The 22,111-nt window shown below is 43.2% G+C and overlaps 1 protein-coding gene across 1 annotated transcript in view; it reads left to right on the top strand.

The window, feature by feature from the left end:
- Window positions 1-1,445: 1,445 nt before the first annotated feature.
- SLC23A2 (solute carrier family 23 member 2) overlaps window positions 1,446-22,111 on the top strand; it is a 91,819-nt gene continuing 71,153 nt past the window's right edge. The window contains exons 1-2 of the mRNA XM_023760270.1: window positions 1,446-1,467; window positions 13,133-13,396. Coding sequence (XP_023616038.1) covers window positions 1,465-1,467; window positions 13,133-13,396 — 267 coding nt within the window. The 5' untranslated portion in view covers window positions 1,446-1,464. The remainder of the gene's footprint in view (window positions 1,468-13,132; window positions 13,397-22,111) is intronic.

Genomic DNA, 22,111 nt, shown 5'->3' with positions numbered 1-22,111 from the left:
CAAAGAGCCGCATGTGGCTCGCGAGCCGGCAGTTTGCCGACCACTGAACTAGGTAAATGTACCGAAGTCCAGCAAAACTGAGCAGGTGTAATGGGTAGTTAGGGAATAAGGGAAAGGTGGAGCTAGACCTCTCTCTGCAGGTGACAGAAGGAAATTTGGCTTTGGCACTTGGGACAGAGGAAAGGATGAAAACATGCCAAAGAGGAATGGTATGGTCTGAAGAGGAATTCAGGGAGCGGGCTGATAAGTACATTGAACTTGAGGCGTGGAATGAACAGTTACTTGAAATGCTTCTCCTAGCACACAGGCAGCAGTGGCAACAGTAGCTGGAGGTGACGGAGGAGCCATCAGCTGTGCTGCAAAGGAGGGATGGAGCTGGGTGCTAGAGCAATAGAAAGTGGGGTACAGGGTTAGCAGGGCAGAGCCAGCCCCTGGAAGTTACCTTGGCACCCAAGGCTGTCCTTGTACTGGAATGTGGGTGAGAAGGGGCATCAAATGACATTTGGAGATGTGGAAGAGGAAAAAGCTTCTTTCTTTCCATTCCCTGACAGTAACGGGGCATTCCTTGGCTTCCTCCAGAATGACCTTCAGAAATGACCTCTGGTTGCTCATCTTCAGAGCCTTGTTCTGCTGGTCTCTGAGGGAACAGGAGCAGCTTTCGCTCCCAAAATAATTGCTGCTTTTGCCACTTGTCCTTGGCTTTTGTCCAAGGGTGAGTCAGCCTTTCTGTGCCTGTTTTCTAAACTCTAGAACCAATAACCACCCTTCTCAGAATTTTGATGAGGATTACATGAAATCATGTTTGCACCACAAAATATTTGCTTTCAATTAGGAATCATGCTCACTACCCACCTCACCCCACCGATATGATAGGCAGTCAGTTCTGCGCTTTTTATGCTGTCATTAAAATTTTGTGTAAAATTAACTTTTTGGTGTCCCCTGTAATGACTGATTAATATATTGAAAGTAGTGTTTAAATGAAAAAAAATCATTTGCACAAGAGATGATACGTTAAGTCACACACAGTAGAAATAAATGCAGTAAAACCCATCTTGATTCTGTTTGACCTTTTTCAAATATACATTTATATTTTAATTCTGGTCCACAGGCTCTACCTTTTGCTTCACTACTTCTCCCTCTCCCCTCTCTTGTCTCAGCCACACGATATCCTTGAATAAACCTGGAGGGCAGGGATTAGGTTTTGTTTCTACTATATGACTGGCCCATGGAAAAATGTGTAGGTTTTCTCTAAATATTTGAATGCCTTTCCTGTGATGGACACTGTGTTCCTGCCCCTATCCCTTCCTGGTCGGGGAGCTGGACAAAGAAGCTGTGTGCCTTGGAAACACATAAGAAGGGCTGCTAACCCAGGAATGCTTCTTGGAGGAGGAGGCTTTTTGAGCTAAGACCTGGGAATTGCACGTCAGTGTGGACCAAGTGGATGGCACCTGGGGCAAGAGAGGAATGGTGAGGATGATGAGTCTTAAGGTCTTGTCATAATTTTATTGAAATAAAATTTCGGGAAGAGATTTCTGTTAGGTGATCTTTCCTACAACATTAGGTCAGAAAACAAAGATTGCTGGTGACTTTGTATTTTAAAGCCCCCACACCAACACGATGTCAGCAGCTTTGACCTTTTACTGTACACTTGACTTATCTTTTTCCTAACCGGGTAGTCGACGATTCAGTACCTTCTCATCTATATAGATTGGCCATTGCTTTTCATGACTCAGGCTGTGTAAACCAACATCAGCAAACAGCCATATCGGGCTGGATTTAAGTGCTTTTTTAGGACTTAGAGTTTATTTTGGGACTAGAGCTTATTCTGTACCAAGGGCTTTTAGGAATGAAGGGGTCTTCTGAAGGCAGGGCATAGTCTTTAACATCTGTTTTGTTTTTATCACTTGTGCATTTTACTTTATGCACCAAAAATTTTTGCTTTCAATTAGGAATCATGCTCCCTACCCACTTCACCCTGTATATGATCCAGGAAGATTTGCCACGTCTATCCAGGAGCTTTGTGTCCTCTCTTGCCCACAGTTGAGGTTCTCCTCTCCATTTTAAGTGACTCTTAAGTAATCCAGCACTATTCGCCCAGGGGCCCCTTTCTTCCACCTTGGAGCAGGGTTGTTGCTATGGGGCAAGTGAGTCTTATCACAGATTCTTTTTTTTTTTTTAATATATTTTATTGATTTTTTACAGAGAAGAAGGGAGAGGGATAGAGAGTTAGAAACATCGATGAGAGAGATCGATCAGCTGCCTCCTGCACGCCCCCTACTAGGGATGTGCCCGAAACCAAGGTACATGCCCTTGACCAGAACCGAACCCGGGACCCCTCAGTCCGCAGGCCGACGCTCTATCCACTGAGCCAAACCGGTTCGGCTTATCACAGATTCTTATTGTATCGTTTGCGTTTATGTTTTCTATGTAGTATTCATTCAGTGCCATCTATTTGGGGTAAATGTGTATCATTAACATTTACTGAGAACCTATTCTGTGCTAAGAGCTGGGACTATAAAGATGAATTGTACACAAGGGGACTCTACTCTTGGGGAGCAGTCTTAGTGAATAATGCATTCAGTGGTTGAATGCTTTGAACTCGGGACTACTACTAAGTGCTGATGATGGGAGGGCACGATTTCTTAATTTCAGGAGCAGCTCAGCCCTTAATTCCTCTTTAAATAGGCCCATCATGCCTCCAAGTCAGGTGGGCCATGGGGGTGTGGCCTTGAAAGGACATTTCCTCCTGGGTTCTCAGTGGGTGGTTCCCGAGATGGAACCTGGACCCTAATCCTGGGTTCCCCCTCAGAAGTCCGGGTTTTATCTGGCTTATTTATTTATTTATTTTTTCAGAGAGAGAAACATTGACTTGTTGTTTCACTTATTTATGCATTCCTTGGTTGATTCTTTTTTAAAAAAAATATATTTTATTGATTTTTCACAGAGAGGAAGGGAGAGGGATAGAGAGTTAGAAACAGTGAAGAGAGAGAAACATCGATCAGCTGCCTCCTGCACACCTCCTACTGGGGATGTGCCCGCAACCAAGGTACATGCCCTTGACCGGAATTGAACCTGGGGCCCTTCAGTCCGCAGGCCGACGCTCTATCCACTGAGCCAAACCGGTTAGGGCCCTTGGTTGATTCTTATGTGTGCCCTGATAAGGTATCTAACCTGCAATCTTGGCATATCTGGTCAATGCTCTAACCAACTGAGCTACTTAGCCAGGACTATCTGGCTTATTTTTTAATTTTCTTTTTAAGAGAATAAATCCACAAACCAAAACAGTGACAGAAGACTGACACAGCTCATGAGGTATAATAGGAGGTTTTCTTAATTTCTTCTCTCTTTCCCTCCCCCTCTCTGTCCCTCCCTTCCTTGATCCCTCCCTCCCCCTCCTGCCCCTATTTATTTATTTATTTACTATTGGGTGACATTGGTTAATAAAATTGTATAGGTTTCAGGGGTACACAGAGGTTTTCCTTTTTTTATTTTATTGGGGTGATTTTGGTCAACATGAAGGTTTTCTTGATTACAGTTATTGAAGTGGATGGTTATTTTGGAGCTCGATAGATTTTTAAAAAATATATTTTTATTGATTTCAGGGAGGAAAAGAGAGAGAGAAACATCAGTGATGAGAGAGAATCATTGATTGGCTGCCTCCTGCTTGCCCCATGCTGGGGATTGAGCCGGCAACCCGGGCATGTGCCCTGTCTGGGAATTGAACCGTGACCACCTATTTCATAGGTCAACACTCAACCACTGAGTTTGGAGCTCGATAGAGTTTGAAGAAAGCCACTCTGAGGCCTTGATTCTGGGCACTCCATCGTTGTAGAGCGGGGATAGTATAATATTAGTCTCAGTCACCTTTTACCACTTTGGCAAATTATCTTTATGGGAATATTAGTTGAAGCTCAGCAAATAACCTGATTTAAATTGGGTTCTTGGAATATGCCTTTTATGTTACTGGGCAGAACTTTAGTTACTTTGGTGACTTTTATGCCGTATTTGATGGGCCATAGTACAAAGCATAGTACAAAGCCATAGTACAAAACTAAGTTCCCTTGTGAGATGTGCTCTGAAGTTTTTTGTCCTGTATATTTAATCATTTAAACAATTCTGTTTGAGATCCACTAAGTTGATTTCATGGCTCACAAGTGGGTAGTGACTTGCAGTTTGAAAAACAAGAGTAAGAGTTCTTAGAATGTTTTGGAAAAGGCTGTAGGATGACTGGTGTTTTTTCAGTTACACCCTGTTTGCATAACCATTATCACAAGATCAAACAATAACCATGCCCTCACTCATTGCCGCTTAAGTAGAATAATGACAGCTAGGCTCAGTGTCAGAAGTGTCAACTTCCTAAGGCAGGACCCTATGTATTAGGCAACCATTTAATTAAGTACACTTAAAGGGGGTTGATCATATACAAATAGAGGTTATTTGTTCCAATAATCTTTTTTTGGCTTGGGTTCAAAGGGTTCGGTCAAATGACAGCATTGAGCAGAATTTAATGGAGCAGCCACAGCTCAGCTATAATCCCCTAATGATGGGATTTAAGCAGAGAACCATGAATTGGCTTTTAAAATGTGCTTTATCATTGAACCTGGCCACCTCTGAAAGCTCTTGTTTGTGTCTTGGTAAAGACCAAGCTACCACTTGGCCAATAAAGGTTTTGAGTTTCTTTATCCCAGAATCGTCTTAGTCATACTCTCACCTGCCCGGATAGGTTTATGGAAGCAGAGAAAACAGCTGTATGCCACACCAGGCCACCAAAGGTGTAGGGCAGTGGTCGGCAAACTCATTAGTCAACAGAGCCCAATATCAACAGTACAACGATTGAAATTTCTTTTGAGAGCCAAATTTTTTAAACTTAAACTATATAGGTAGGTACATTGTTATTAACTTAATTAGGGTACTCCTACGCTGGCCTTTGCTAAAAATGTCCTCAATCTGATTGAGGTACGTTCGCTGAGGTCGACCCCTTCCAACTCTCCCATCCACACTCGTCTTGTATACTTTTTTTGTCTGTCTCCTTTCGTTCATCCTCTCTATACGTCCAAACCATCTCAACATACCTTTCTCAATCCTCGACACTACATCTTCTTTCACTCACCTCCACAGCGTTCCCTAAAATTAACTAACCACTGCACAATGAGACTGCTGACTGACTGGCTCACTCAACTCGTGCATGAATCGTGCGTGCCTCCCCCGTGCCGCGTCGCCCGACCAACCGACACCCCCCACTTCTTCTAATGCCACTTCTTCAAAATAGACTCGCCCAGGCCGAAAACCGACTTCTGTGCATGGGCCACGAAGTTTCAATCGCACTGTACGTGCACGCCCGCACGTGGTATTTTGTGGAAGAGCCACACTCAAGGGGCCAAAGAGCCGCATGTGGCTCAGGAGCCGCAGTTTGCCAACCACTGGTGTAGGGGATCTGAGGACCATTAGTTAACATCAGAACATTGTGCATTTGTTAACAATGGTGGTTCCTGGGTTCCAACCCAGACCCCTGGAATCAGACTGTGTGGGAGAAGACACTTAAAATTTTTTTTCTTCAAAAATTGATTTTATTGAACTATAGTTTACATATAGTAGATGCATATACATACCAGTGGGGCCACCAGAATCATAAGATATCTGGTTATTGAAAACTCTTTTATAGATCTTAGTAATAGTTTATACTTTTATTAACCTCTTTCATGGCTCTTAGTAATAGTTTATAGTTTATGTACATTTTTGGTTAAATGTATTAAGTATTTAAAGCTATTATTGTCATTTTAAACAGAATTCTTTTATCCTCTTAACCTTTTCTGTAAATATCTTAGGTTTTGTGTGCCAGGTGGCCTCTGTCACTTGTTCTTCCTTGTTGTTGTTTATAACCCTTTAAAAATGTGAAAACTATTCTTTGCTGGGGGCCATACAAAACCAGTCCAGGCAGTAGTTTGCCATCTTCTGATCTAGATGCTTATTGCTGGCATCTGGGGTGTGTTTCAGTCAACATCAAAGGAGGTTTGCTCATCTGTTTTCTACCTGGCCATTTACATATAGATTCTCTCAGATTTTCTTACCTCTTGATATGGTTATAATTTGGTGTTTTCCTTTCAAACACTTACCTCATCTGTTAGTTGAATGATAGCAGCAATGTCTGCACCCTGCCTTTTCCCTGACGTTAAAATGTATCTATTGTTAATCTCAGATATCAGGTATTTATTTTTTATTGTTTTCATTGATGAGAGAAAGAGAAAGAGAGAGAAAGAGAGAGAGAGAGAGAGAGATATCAATTTGTTGTTCCACTTATGTATGCATTCATTGGTTGGTTCTTATATGTGCCCTGACTGGGAATTGAATCCACAACCTTGGCATATCAGGACAATGCTTTAACCAACTGAGCCAACTGGCCAGGGCCCTTTTTTTAAAGCATCATTTATTCATTCCACAAATTTTGGGGAGCCTTTTATATGGGTGCCAAATTCGGCACTGAGAGTTGGGGCTGCAGGCTGTGAATACTGCCTCTTGTTCTGTACCTGTCTGGTGCAGAACGCCGTCTCACTGTGTTAGAACCATCTTCATGGTTCCCAGACATGCAAAGAGGTGTGACCCCATCAGGAAGCACTGGTGGGGGCTCCCCCAAGGGAAAGGATGCTTGTTTGGGAGGGACTGCTTGTGCAAGAACCCAAAGGCTAGAAGAGGACCCAATACCTTCAAGACCCGAAAGACAGAGATGACAGCATGGTGGGGGCCAAGCTTCACACAGTGAACTTGTAGCCTTCCTAAGGAATTTGTTGTCATTTGTGACATCATCAAAGAGCGTGGCAGTTTCCATAGCATGGTTGTGCTAACGGCAGTATGGACAAGTGGTAGAGATGGAATAAGAAAATGACAAGAGGATGTTGTACTGCTGACAAGAGGATGGCTTGGGCTGTGGAGTGACCAGGCTGCACAGGTTTGGGACTCTTGGTCTGAGGAGGGCGGGCTTTAGCCGTCCCTGCCCCTCAGAGCTCCCTCACATCACAAGGAGGGCAGGGACTGCACAGCAGGCCAAGCAGAAGCAGTGCTTGCAGGCCAGCTGGCCTGGGCTGTATTCCTCTAGAACAGCGGTTCTCAACTTGTGGGTCGCGACCCCTTTGGGGGTCGCCTAAGACCATTGGAAAACACATATATAATTAAATATTGTTTTTGTGATTAATCACTATGCTTTAATTATGTTCAATTTGTAACAATGAAATTGGAGGTCACCACAGCATGAGGAACTGTATTAAAGGGTCATGGCATTAGGACGGTTGAGAACCACTGCTCTAGAAGGTTGGTTGTCACTTGAGCATAATTTTATGTATTGTTTGTATAAACATTGTTAGGACAGGACTATTGACCGTAGTTTGATCTTCCACGGCTTATAGCTGTGCATCCTTTGGCAAGTTACTTAACTTTACTGAAGCTCTGTTTCTACTTTTGTAGAGTTAGTGTGCAAGTCAAGTAACACTATGGGAAAAAGAATTCCATTTGCATAATGAGAAGGAAGAGGTGTGCCTGGCACACGTAGGTACTTAGCTGGAAAACTGTTACTACTCTTAATGGGTGTCCTCATCATTTTCATTGTTGGTGAACCTGACCTTTCATCCGTCAGCCCCTCCTTTTCCCTTTGCCTTGAGGTCAGGGCCAAAATAGCAAGTGGCCTTGTTGATTTTTCTTTCCCAAGGAGTAAGAAGAGGGGTGATGGGGGACTGTGAGTGGTTAGCCCCCAGTGTCAGATTCCCTGGGGGATTTTGCCTTTTGTTTTCACAAAAATTTTAACACATACCCTAAATTCCACTCTCCCCCTTCCTTATCTTTTGCTGTGCTTGCCTCTGAGCCTTGGCATTTCCCCGCACAAAAGTTCAGTCTGCAGGTTGGAACATTCTGATCTGGTTAGTGGGCTGTTTCTGCCCTTGAGGCTGTCTTTACTTCATCACTCCGAGTGCTGGGCTGTGGATGCTGTCATTTTGGGACTTCCAAGGATCCGGTTCTTTGTTCAGTTTTCACTGTCCTCTCCTCTTCTTCCTTCCACTTGCCCGACTAGGAAGCCCATCTTGCCCAAGCTGTGCAGTCCTCTGCCCCAAGCCCTTCTCAGAACATCCTGCCCCGCGCTTTCTAGGGTCCCCTCCCCTCTTGTGCTCATTTGAGTTTTCAGGACACTCTAAAGCAACGGTTCTCAACCTGTGGGTCGCGACCCCTTTGGGGGTCAAACGACCCTTTCACAGGGGTTGCCTAAGACCATCGGAAAACACATAAATAATTACATATTGTTTTTGTGATTAATCACTATGCTTTAATTATGTTCAATTTGTAACAATGAAAATACATCCTGCATATCAGATATTTACATTACGATTCATAACAGCAAAATTCCAGTTATGAAGTAGCAACGAAAATAATTTTATGGTTGGGGGTCACCACAACATGAGGAACTGTATTAAAGGGTCGCGGCATTAGGAAGGTTGAGAACCACTGCTCTAAAGGATGTTGCTGTGTAAGAGACAGGCAAAAGGAGGGGGTGGGTCCTCCCAGTACAGCTTGTAGAGTCAGTTAAACGCCTGGTAGGGAAAAATGTACAGACTACTTGGTGGAAAGTGTTCTTGTCAGGATGGAACTTGTCCCCTTTGTGCCTGATGCTGGGGACAGTGTGGAGGGTGAATGGCCATGTCTGAAACAAACATGCAGACCAAATTAACCTGGGAGAGTAAATGTATTCTACATTAAAAACTCCATCCTTTTGCCCTGGCCAGGTAGCTCAGTTGGTTAGAGTGTCGTTCCGATACACCAAGGTTGCGGGTTTGATTCCCGGTCAGGGCACATATAAGACACAACCAGTGAATGCATAAATAAGTGGAACAACAGGTTGATGTTTCTCTCTTTCCCTTCCTCTCTCAAATCAGTTTTATAAAAAAAGTTCATCATTTCCCCTGAAGTTAACATGGGTCCTCATGGGTTGGAAAGCTCTTCTGGCAGGCTAAAGACGATGGGGCGGGACTGTGGAGCAAAGAGCTTGTGGGTGTCTCTGAATATGACTGTATGGCATGTGGTCTTGTGAAAATCTAGCAGTATTTCACCATCTTCTTTGCCTGTCATATCTTTTGGAAAACAAGCTGCTGGCTGTCAAGGTAAAGATCCCTGGGACTACTTCAGGCAGATCTTCTTAGGAATGTTCATTGTCATGTTGTATCTCCACCCCTCTTACCCCCCCGCCAGATCTGGGGACGTTATGGGTGGCAGTGGCTAGATCAAGATGTAGATTGTTTATTATTTTTTGAATTGTTGCAGAACACTTTAATTAAAAATGTAGGAAAAAGATTAATTCTAAGTAAACACACACAATCTCTGTCAGGGCTACCAGTAGAGAGAGCCTTTAGGGTTTTCTAAGTGATGTTTGCAACTTCCCCTTTGAATATAGCAAGTCCCCACTTTTATGCTTTGGAAAGTGCATAAGTGGGTCTTCATATCCCCTACAAATAGCAGAAAAGATGAAGAAGAAATATAATAATCCACTTGTCCCTGTTCTTGAAAAAGGAAAGTTATTTAAAAAGTCACTAAGCCACAGCAAGTCCCATAGACTTGTTCTATTATGGGCTTTGCTCTATTTGGTGATAGGCATGTCCCTGATTCTCAAACTGGCACGTTTCTCCCTTGGGGGACGTGATCTTGGTGATCTTGTGCTAAGGACCCACATGGCACGTTTGGGATGCCATTTTTGGGAAGAGGGAAGTACCTTTTAAAAAATACATATATACAACATAATAGGTTTATATTTAATATAGTATTTCTCTCCGTGGGGGTGTTACTCAGTTAATAGGGCTTTTTAAAACATTAAACCTCTTCTCCATTTCAGTGTCAACACAAAGTATTTTTTTTATATTACAGTATTTTAAATCTTATTATTATTATTTTTAAATCATATGAGCGTTTATTCCGATAATTCCAGCATTATGGGAGAGCAGCAGGTCATCCACAAAAACCTGCTCTTTCATTAAATCTTTTCTCCATTTCAATATTAGGTACATTGAACTTATTTTTTAAAACCTTCCCCCTCTTCCTCAAATAAATTAAAGTTTTGATGGGCTGTATTTCATATCTAAGTACAGTATTAACTTTGGGGATAACAAAACAAAAATCTAATAGAAATATGGAGAAAAGATTCCTCACCGATGTAGAAGGCAAGTGACTACAACTGAACAGTGGTGACCTCCTAGGGTTCTGGGCAGGAGCTTCCTTCTTCCAATTTCATGTGCTTTGTGAATTTTGATGCTATGAAATATTATTTATGTAAATTTCTTTGACCCTCTTTCTAACTAGCAGATATAAATTATATTCTACATATTCAGTGCATTATCTGTTGTGAAAAAAAAAAAACTTCATGTAATACATATCAGTTTATTCCCATTTATAGGGAAACAACTACGAATGTTTCAGTACCCTAGTTACTGTTTCTTGGGAACTTTCAGACACCAACAGCTCAGTTTTTAACCTCAATAGCACAAATGCTTTTAGGGCAAGTTTAATTCAGGAGGCCCTTCAGTGTCACACCTGTCCATTTCCTTTTGTGCATGTGCCTCCAAACAGGCACAAACGCCTGTAAGGCTGACAACCAGACCTAATGAGCGATTGCATCTCCGGCTTCTACTTCAACAACAGACAGCACCAAACGCAGTGAACTGAGGACTAAGAACAATAGTATAGAAACTGAGGTCATGATGTTGGTACCTTGAGGTGGCTAGATCTTGAGCACTGAAGGTTTCAAATAAATGATCCGTGTATAATTCTATCTGACACTTAAAACACTTCCTTCTTGGAGCTCTGAATGCTTAGGCTAAGAGGTTCCACGTGACGGCGTGCCTTCCAGGAAGCAGCCATTACAGGAATGGCCAGGAGGGAAATATCTGAAAACCAGGGTTGCTTGTCTTGGTTGATGTTTGGGCCAGATAATTCTTTTTTTTTTTTTTTTAATATATTTTATTGATTTTTTACAGAGAAGAAGGGAGAGGGATAGAGAGTTAGAAACATCGATGAGAGAGATCGATCAGCTGCCTCCTGCATGCCCCCCAGTGGGGATGTGCCCGAAACCAAGGTACATGCCCTTGACCGGAATCAACCTGGGACCCTTGAGTCCGCAGGCCGACGCTCTATCCACTGAGCCAAACCGGTTCGGCCAGATAATTCTTTATTATGGGCTTTTTCCTGTGCACTGTAGGATGTTTAGCAACACCCCTGGCCACTACCTGTTAGATATAAATCATTCTTCCCCAGGTGTGATGACCAAAAAAATGTCTCGCTATTGCCAAATGTCCCTGGAGGGAGAAATGACCCTTGGTTGAGAGCCACTGCTTTAAACAAACATGATATGAACAAGAATGCAAAATGTGCATGAACATTTAAACCAAAAGAGCCACCTCAGAAAAAAAAAAAAAAGATGTGTGCACCCAGCTCCTCTATTGCATTGGGGCAGAACTTAATGTTCTGGCAACTATTTTAACTCTTGAATTCTGTATAAATCTTTCTCTTTTTTGTTTATATTTCAAAATTTCCTGGCTCACCCAAAGTATCTGTTGAATGAAAAGTGCCCTTAACAGAATCCCTTGAACAGGAGGTTTCCTACTTGTATTTCTAAACGTCTTATAGGTGCGTCTCCACATTTGCTGGACAGCTTGGCCAGGTTTATTCATTCTCAGCGGGAAATTAATTGGTGCTAAGACCTGACATCATTCTAATCAGAGTGCCGGTGAATGTGCTGTCTGTCCCTTCTCACCTAGAAGCCTGCTTGTGCTCCTTTCCCCCATTAAAATGTAGGCATACCTAGGCATGTTTTATTTTACATGTGCCAGCCCTCGAAGGGGGAGGGATCCTTTGTGTCTTTTATTTTTGAAGCCATTGGGTGGATCTTTATTGTCCAAATTATACTCCTGTTGTTTGAAATTGAGGTTTTTATTTTCTTCTTCACCAAAACTTGGCTGCATAGGATTCTTTCAGTACTTTCCTGCTGTTGACTTTCGGCTAGGTTTTCTCTTAGCCTGCAGCATTGCACTTTTCCTTGTTAAGTGTCAGCTTCTCTGAGGTTCTTAGAGCACATCAGGTCCATCTTGGGCCCCAGTAGTGTTGATCTCCTACCTCCTCCCCCCGTCCCCTAATCTCTCACTATTTTACCTCCCCTCCATTTTGGGGGGAGGCAGTTGGATTTCTTCTTTATGTTTTTTTTTTTTTAAATATATATTTTATTGATTTTTTACAGAGAGGAAGGGAGAGAGACAGAGAGTTAGAAACATCGATGAGAGAGAAACATCGATAAGCTGCCTCCTGCACATCTCCTACTGGGGATGTGCCCACAACCAACGCACATGCCCTTGACCGGAATCGAACCTGGGACCCTTCAGTCCGCCGGCCGACGCTCTATCCACTGAGCCAAACCGGTTTTGGCTTCTTCTTTATGTTTATGTTGTTATTTAATAGATACTGAATGTTTTGGTTCTATTTTTTTGTGTGGTATTCTAGCCCATTTAAAGTTCGTCTTTCCACTTATCTGGAATTCTGCGTGGTCACTCCATCCTAGATTGGTTTTATCCCCCACCTTTTTTAATGCATTTAATTGGGCACCTATAGGGAATTTAGAATTTTAATATCCAGGCAATCATAATAAATTGGCTATAACTGCACTATGTAGTATGATTGCCATTAGCCAGAAGTGGCTATTTAAATCAAAACTAAAATGAGATACAATTAAAAATTCAGTTTTTCTTTTACACTAGTCACATCTCTTATGGAAAGTGACAAGGCGGCTGTAGAACATTTCCATCATTGCAAAAGGTTCTGTTGGATAATACTGGGCTATAAAACATAGACCATAATGCACGTCAAAGAAATACCTATTTCTTAATCCCTAGTATTCTGATATTTTTTTATGAGATATGATCTCCTCTCCAGGGGATATTGAGAATCAGTGAATGACTGTAAATGCAGAGGAGTGGGGACTTGAAAAGTGTAGTAAGTAATATGTTTTTGGATGTTTGGGCATAACTTGTACTTGGACTTTTCCGAAGAAAAATGCGATGACCATGTGTCTTGTGTTGTTTCTGTGCTTGTGGTGATTTGGCTGCTCTCTCTTTTCTAGGTGCTAAGAGATGGTGCTTGTGGGGTTCATCTCTGCCTGAGAATCAGGTGCTCTAGGCGCCAGAAAAGCCAACTCCGATCCTGGGATCGCTGCTTGAACAAGCCAGTGCAGCCCAACAACCAAACCAGCCACTTTCTCTTAATGATGGGCATTGGTAAAAACACTACATCCAAGTCCATGGAGGCTGGGAGTTCAACGGAAGGCAAATATGAAGACGAAGCGAAGCACCCCACTTTCTTCACCCTCCCGGTAACAGCATTCCCCGTCTTCCTTTCTTCTTGGATCACTCTAAAGTAGTTTCTGTATTGAATCAACATAGGATTAGCTTTAATACTCATGTTTTCAGTGAAGGCTAAGGCACTTGAAAACCAAATGCTTTTCACGTGAGCCAGTCTCCAGGAGCCCTGTTGGCTGCGTATGGTTTTGGCCCTGTTCTCTGCCTAGAGCTCACCTGATGAGATTAACTCCAGGAAGGAAGCATGTGTTGCGGTCAATGTTGTAAAGCAGGCCCAGTGCTTACTCAACACTGGAGGATGTCGAAGGCTTAAGTTCATCTCCAAAATTGTGTTCTTTTGAAATCGCCTGTAACCCAACGTCAGACTTGTATTGTAATATGGGAGATTGAATGAATGACTTAATGAGCCCAAATGGCCATGCTTTGCATTATGGCAGCAGCGTCCAAGATGGAGGTAGTTTTCCTAGACAGGTGATATCACTCAGTAAAGACTAATGACACACATCATTATATTCAGTGCTAGTATTTTACAGACTAGGATTATGACTTGATGTGTAGAAAGTTACCTAAAGTGTTGGTTTAAAAAAGAAAACCACTTGCCCTGGCTGGTTTGGCTCAGTGGATAGAGCGTTGGCCTGCGGACTGAGGGGTCCTGGGTTTGATTTCGGTCAAGGGCACATGCCAGGGTTGTGGGCTCAATCCCCAGGGGGGCGTGCAGGAGGCAGCTGATCAAAGATTCTCTCATCATTGATGTTTCCATCTCTCCCTCTCTCTCTCCCTTCCCCTTTAAAATCAATAAAAATATATTAAAAAAAGAAAAAAGAAAACCACTCTTGAAAGGAAAAGATGGTGGAGTAGATAAACATAGTACTTACCTCCTCATATAACCACATCAGAATTTACAACTAAATTACAGAAAAACCATCATTCAGATGGTTGAAATGGAAGCCTTACAACTAAGAATTGAAGAAGCAGCCACAATGGGACTGGTAGGAGGGGCGGAGGGGCGGAACAGGCTGGTTTGACACCTCTGTGTGGTGGTTTTAATTGGGAAGGATATCTTGGCTGCAGAGGCCCCCATGAGGAGCAAAGGATTCAAGGCAAACTCCCCCACCCCCCGCACCCCCCTCTTCCCCGCCCCACACACACCAGACCCCTCAGTTCAGGGTTCCAGTGCTGGGAAGAGAAGTCCCCATAACTTAACCAGTGGGAATTGTAGCTGAGTGACACGAAGAGATGCTACTAGTAAAATTCGCAGACAGTTCCTCTTAAAGGGCCCATACGTGGACTTATTCAGATCCACTCCCTCTGAGCTCCAGCACTGGAGCAGCAGCTTGAAAGGGTCCAGGTATGTACAGGGAGGAACTAAATTGTCTGGCATCAGTACAGGAACTGGGGGGCAGTTTTCTCCCAGACAAAATTGCTGGGAGAAGTCATTATTCCTTTGCTGAGACCTCCCCACCATAGAGCCAACAGGAGCCATATGAGTCTCCATTAACTTGGCCCACACTGTTCGCCCTGCCCTTGTGATTCCCTGAGACCCTGCCCCACCCAGTTTACAGCTCCACCTAATCTGTTTGCAGTAGCTTTTCCATATGAAGGGCCAGTCCTAGCTCAGGCTTCAGACTTTCCTGAAATCTCTCAAACAAGCAGCAGCTAGCCTCAGTGTGCCCCATACCTCTTAATAAGTGCCCCCAGGCTTGGCACTAGCAGCAGACTGCCAAGGTTCACAGCTTGGCCTCTCCTGGGTGCCTCCAAGCCCAACACAAGTAGCAGCCATCTGCAGATCACTCTGTAGCTTATGCTGGGTAGCCCAAGGCAAGGCACAGGCAGTAGCTGACTTTTACCTCATGGAGTCCCCAGAGCTAGGACACCTGGTGGTCAGCTTCAGACCACGCCAGATTACAGCCCTACCACATCCGAGAGAGCGATACTCTCAAGGGGCGGACTCTGAGCACCAAAGCCCCACTGAAGCAAGTCCTCCATCAGGGTGTCTCCTGCACAGCAGCCCTTTTGCTGTAGTCGCAGCTGGTCCTCACAGCCTATTGGCCTGGAGGTAAATCCCTCCCAGTGATGCCAAGAGCAAACAGGACTCAACTATAAGAGGACAGTTGCACACAAACAGAGGTGCATCTAGAGTGACCAGCTCAGGTGACTGGGGAGGCTGAGCCACTGGGCCTTACACAGGCCACTCTACCAATTCCAGGGGACATAGCAGCTCTACCTAATACATAGAAACAGAGGGAAGCAGCCAAAATGTGGAAACAAACATGTCCCAAGTGAAAGAACAGAAGAAATCTCCAGAAAAAGAACTAAAACAATGGTTATAAGGATTTTCAAGGAACTTAATGATAACTTCAAGGAATTCAATGAGAACCTCACGGAACTTAGAACATCAATGACATAAAAAAGGATCAGTCAGAAATGAAGCATACACTAATTGAAGTGAAGAATAACTTACAGGGAATCAGCAGTAGAGTAGAGGACACAGAATCAAATCAGCAATTTGGAATATGAGGAAGCAAAAAACACCCAATCAGAACAGCAAAAAGGAAAAAGAATCCAACAATATGAAGATAGTGTAAGGAGCCTTTGGGACAACTTCAAGCATCCCAACATTCCCATCATGGGGGTACTGTAAGGAGAAAGGAGGGAGCAAGAAATTGAAAACCTATTTGAGAAAATGACAGAAAACTTCCCCACCTGGTGAAAGAAATAGACTTACAAGTCCAGGAAGTGCAGAGAGTCCCAAACAAGGCCCATGCCAAGACATAATAATTAAAATGCCAAAGGTTACAGACAAAGAGAGAATCTTAAAAGCAGCAAGAGAAAAGCAGGTTACCTACAAGGGAGAGCCCATATGACTGGTAGCTGATTTCTAACAGAAACTTTGCAGGCCAAACAGTAGTGGTAAGAAATATTCAAAGTGATGAAAAGCAAGGACCTACAACCAAGATTACTCTACTCAGCAAAGCTACCATTTAGAATTGAAGGTCAGATAAAGAGCTTCACAGACAAGCCCTGGACAGTCGCTCAATGGTTAGGGCATTGGCCCTCCGACTGAAGGGTTTTGGGTTCGATTCTGGTCAAGCAGCTTTTTTTTTTTTCCCTGAGAGAGAGAGATTTGTTGTTCCACTTATTTATGTCTTCATTGGTTGTTTCTTATATGAGCCCTGACTCGATCAAACCTGCGACCTTGGCGTCTCCTGACAATGCTCTAACCAGGATTATTGCAGCTTGCTTTTAATTTGAATAGAGTTTTGGTAGTTGTTTTTTTTTTAAAATATATTTTATTCATTTTTTTACAGAGAGGAAGGGAGAGAGATAGAGAGTTAGAAACATCGATGAGAGAGAAACATCAATCAGCTGCCTCCTGCACACCTCCTACTGGGGATGTGCCTGCCACCAAGGTACATGCCCTTGACTGGAATCGAACCTGGGACCTTTCAGTCCGCAGGCCGACGCTCTATCCACTGAGCCAAACCAGTTAGGGCGGTAGTTTTTTAAAAAAATATATATTTTATTGATTTTTTACAGAGAGGAGGGGAGAGGGATAGACAGTTAGAAACATCTATGAGAGAGAACCATCAATCAGCTGCCTCCTGCACACTCCCCATTGGGGATGTGCCCGCAACCAAGGTACATGCCCCTGACCGGAATCGAACCCGGGACCCTTCAGTCCACAGGCCGACACTCTACCCACTGAGCCAAACTGGTCAGGGCGAGTTTTGGTAGTTTTAAATGAAATTCGAGATGTTAGTAGTACAAAATGCCTATTTAATAATTGGGTCACATACAATTTGCTATGAGCTATAAAAGGACAGAGCTGCTGCCATCATTTCCTAGAGCAGGCTTACAATGGTGATCCTCTTCACCTTTGTGCGAGGCTGGAGTCACAGTCTCTTGGTCCTGGAAAGGGCCTGCAAGGGACATCTTGTCCATTCTGCTTGTATTCAGTGCTTGTGATCAGACTATACCAGACGTGACAGGAGCACAACAGAAGTGGCTGCCCAGGCGTCCTGCCTTCCCCGCCCTGTAAGGCTCACCCTCAGTACCTTCCCATCCGCCACTGCTTTCTCTGGGCCATTTCTTGTCTGTCATCATGACGCCTCCATATGGTCCTCCTGCCTTCCAGCCTCATTCATTTCCGATCCTGATTGTCATTTCTGCCTGTGTCTTTTGCATTCCTGGATTAATTAAGATCCTCTTCTAGGTGTAGATACCTACTGAACCCCTTACCTTCAAATTCTCCATTCACTCCTAACCTGTGTTCAGTTAAGCTAGGTAGGCAGGCTCCTGACTTTGAATGATTAGAGCAGCGGTTCTCAACCTGTGGGTCTCGACCCCTTTGGCGGTCGAACGACCCTTTCACAGGGGTCGAGTAAGACCATCCTGCATATCAGATACTTACATTACGATTCATAACAGTAGCAACATTACAGTTATGAAGTAGCAACGAAAATAATTTTATGGTTGGGTCACAACATGCGGAACTGTATTTAAAGGGCCAGAAGGTTGAGAACCACTGGATTAGAGGAAAGGTATTTCAGCTAATCGAAGCATAATCTGTTGGAAAAAAGAGCAGATTTCCTGTGGGGATTTGATAAGTGGTCTAGGAAGAAGATAGGCTATGGGAGGTTGCACGATGGTAATTACTGGTGGTTTCTTCCACCTCCTTTAATTTTACATGTTTTAAAGTATCCATATTTCTTCCCAGGCTTCAGGGTACACATGTATTGTCAGAGTGAAATGGAAACAGGAAGAAAACTTACGTGTTCTTTCACTATATCTTTTTAATAGTTTGCGTATATTTCTATCCTGTCATCGTTTTATTATTTGCATAACTATTTACAAAGAAATACGTTCATTGTGGAACATTTAGAAAACATAGAATGCTTTAATGAGGGGGAAATCCAAATCATTTAAAATCCTGTGAACCAGGAAAACAACATTCTTGTATTTTGTTGTATTTCTTTCCAGAGATGAAACAAATATTTGGTGGTTTGTTTTTTAAAATTCTGCTTTATAAAGCCCTTAACGTCATGTTATATCATGGCATATCAATGCCATTGAAAACATCTTGTCATTGACATAATAGCAAATCTTGAATCTAATTTTTCTACTTTTTTTTTCTAATTTTTCTACTTTGTTGACATAAAGTTCCAAATCTGCAGATAATTTTTATCGTAATTTATTTGAGCCAAATTGACCAGGATCTCAAATGCTTCCAAGAAATGACAGTTTGCAGCTTCTTTCATGCATTTGGAATTAAGGAGGATTACATGAAGGTGGGAGAAAGCAAGGTGGGGATTAGATTCTAGGACAGCCAACAAGATTATGAGGGTGGGTGAGTTTTGGAAGGCTCTGAAAAGAAGCATTTCAAAGGTGTGTTAACCTAGATTCACAGAAACAATGGACAGGGCTTGCTTAAGGCAAAAATAAACCTTGTACTACAGAAGTTATATGCCTGGGACATGGCTGCCCACCGTGACCTGCCTGGTTAGGAATTTACAGTCCCATTACCCTGCGAGGTCACTTTCTGTAGAACCCGCTTTTGTCCACATCTTTCATTGGAACCTTGAGTTATTTCGAATTCATTGATATCATAAGTGATCACTTAGTGTATGTAACCTTATCGCAGTGGTTTATACTCCCAGCAGCTCTGTGAGAGGACCCTCCCCTGCCAGTGCTGGATATTAGATTTAAAAAGCAGGAAATTAGTAAGTGAAAGACTTAACAACGTTTTAGTTTTGCATTTCAATGAGATACGACACTTTTATCCCCATGTTCCTTGGCCATTTATATTCTCTCTTTTGTGAGTGTCTGTCTTCCCTACTCTACAAGTTAACAATTGCAGAGAGAATCCCTGGATCTTAGGTAGCAGTTTGAGGGAAAAGCTAAAGCACTGCCTGCTTTGGCAGCGCTGAGCCTGTCATGACCCATAGCCCCAGGGATGAGGGATATCTCACCTGGCTCCATCTATGGAGAGCAGCTCCATGTTGGCTTTGTGCCTTAAGTGTCAGTCTCAGTTTACAGCCCTCCGTGCCTGTGAGAACCTGTGCACTTACTCATGCTGGAACCGCAGGATGATTGAGAGTGCATGAGATCATACATATCAGCACCAGATCATGTACCCAGTAGGCAATTAATCAGTGTTTGTTCCACTTCTCTCATGCAACTCCACCATGCCCCTTGAACCAGAGAACAATGATGCAAAAGGGCAGGTAGGGGATCTGAAAGGGAACTAATGCTATGCCTGTTGTACAGATATAACTAAGAGGCTTTGGGAAACAGTCTTGACTCCCTGAATAGGCTTCTTCCATCCAGGGCTCACAGGTGGGCCATGGAGGGGTGGGGACCACATGGGGAGTGATTATGTAGGGGTTTTGTTTTTAACATTTTCTTCCCTTTTTGATTTTTAGAGAGAGAGATAGAAAGATAGAAACATCTATGAGAGTGAAACATCATCAATCGGCTGCCTCCTGCATGCCTCCTACTGGAGATTGAGCCCGCAACCTGGGCATGTGCGCTGACCGGGAATCACACTAGTGACCTCTTGGTTCTGGGTAGATGCTCAACTGCGCTGAGCCACACTGGCCAGGCTGTAGGTATTTTTAATAGCCTCAGTCGGGATCCTGGAGGAAAGAGCTTATGGTCTGGAGTAAGGTCTCAATGCAAATGTGACAGAAACGGAAGGAATTACTTAAGCTCTCTGGCCATTAGTTTTCTACATCTATAAAAAGGGACTAAGTATAGCATTGGTCTCAGGCTTGTCACAGGGATTAAATGAAAACATATGTAAATTTATGAACACAGTACCTGGTATATATGACATGTGCCATAAAGAGGAGAATAAAGAGAAACTAGTGGTTAGTTTAGCTAAAAGGTGAAAATACTTGACTTTTTTTTTTTTTAGCAAAATACTGAGATGGGGGAGAATCCTTTTGCTTCATCCCATCTTGAAGGGACTTCCTTGTGGCCATATTCATAGAAATCAGAAAAGAAAGGGATCCAGCTGGAATGGTTTCCACTCTCACGCTTGATATGGTGGTGTGAGGGCCAGGAAAAGGGTTCCATGTGATACATGGTTGTAGGCAGAGAGCACACTTCTGTTGTTACGTGTGTTTGCTTAAAAGGGCTGGTACTTCTGCAGACGGTTCTGTAACCTGCTTCATCGCATTTAACAAGACACCCTGGACCTCTTTCCCAGAAAGTTTGAATGTATTTGCCTCATCTTCCTTTGCAGTAGCCTGTACCATAATTTTGTTAATTCCTTAAAGGGAGTTATAATTTTACATTTTTATTTATTTTTTAAACACTAGGTAATATACTAGAGGCCCGGTGCACGAAATTTGTGCATAGGTAGAGTCCTTAGGCCTGGCTGGTGATCAGGGACGTTCTGCAGGGCAACCAGTGGGGCAATCTTGGGGCCCCCACTTGCACCCGCCTTGGCTGGCCTGGTGCCGCCCGTTCACCGGCCCTGCCCCCCACTGCCCCTGCTGCTGCCACTGGTTGGGGCCTGCGGGCTGGGGGCAGCTCCTGCGTTGCCCCCTGGTGGTCAGTGCACGTCATAGTGACTGGTTGTTCCACTGTTTGGTCGGTTTGCATATTAGGGTTTTATATAGATAGTTGATTCAAAATGTAAGAGTATAAAGGGTATAGAGTGAAAAGCCCCTTGCCTGGCCTTGTATACACCAATTCTCCCCACACACCACTTTTCAGAAATGGCTTACAAATATGTAAGCAAATATATTCTCATCTCCTTTTATACACACACGTGTGTGTATCTAGATGTCTATATCTGTAGTTCTGCTCTTGTTTTTTTCACTTACTAATATACAGAGTGGGTTTACAGTTGTGAGTATGCAAAACAGTTTATTCTTGTATTATTATTATTATATTATTTTCCATACAAACAACTGTAAACCTACTTTTGCCCAACCCCGTAATGTTGTTGATGTCTGCACATCCCTATCAGAATGTAGAGTGCCCTATATATAACTACAGATCATCTATGGGGTGGATGTCCCATAATTGATTTATATATTCCCATTTGATAGATGTCCATTGTTTTTAATATTTTGAATAACCTTGCACATAGGATATTTCACTCAGATGGAAGAAAAAGATAAATTTCCAGGAATGGGAGGGACTGTTGGGGCAGAGGGTGTGCCTTACTAGGTTGAAGGGCACCACTAAGTGCCCTGTGTTGAGATCATTTCATTCCCATCAGCAAGGTGTGAGTGCCTGTTTTCCTACAGGCTTGCCAATAGAACATGGGTTGGACTGGTTTTCTTGGCCAATTTAGTAGATGGAAAAAGTTTTCTGTTGCATCTTCGTTTGAGTGAGGTTGAGACTCTTCAAATGTTCAGGAGCCATTTATATTCCTTATTTTCTTTTTGGGATGTTGATTTTGTTTCTTGTTGGTTCATATCCCTTATATTTTCTTTACCTATCAGAAATGTACTGCCCTAACCGGTTTGGCTCAGTGGATAGAGCGTCGGCCTGCAGACTGAAAGGTCCCAGGTTCGATTCCGGTCAAGGGCATGTACCTTGGTTGCGGGCACATCCCCAGCGGGGAGTGTGCAGGAGGCAGCTGATCGATGTTTCTCTCTCATCGATGTTTCTAACTCTCTATCCCTCTCCCTTCCTCTCTGTAAAAAATCAATAAAATATATTTAGAAAAAAAGAAAAAAAAAAAAAGAAATGTACTTTTGTCAGCTATAATGTGTTACCACGTGGAA

Source organism: Myotis lucifugus, unplaced genomic scaffold, assembly GCF_000147115.1.
Source record: "Myotis lucifugus unplaced genomic scaffold, Myoluc2.0 scaffold_178, whole genome shotgun sequence".
Lineage (NCBI taxonomy): Eukaryota > Metazoa > Chordata > Mammalia > Chiroptera > Vespertilionidae > Myotis > Myotis lucifugus.
This window is presented reverse-complemented; position numbering and strand designations above follow the sequence as displayed.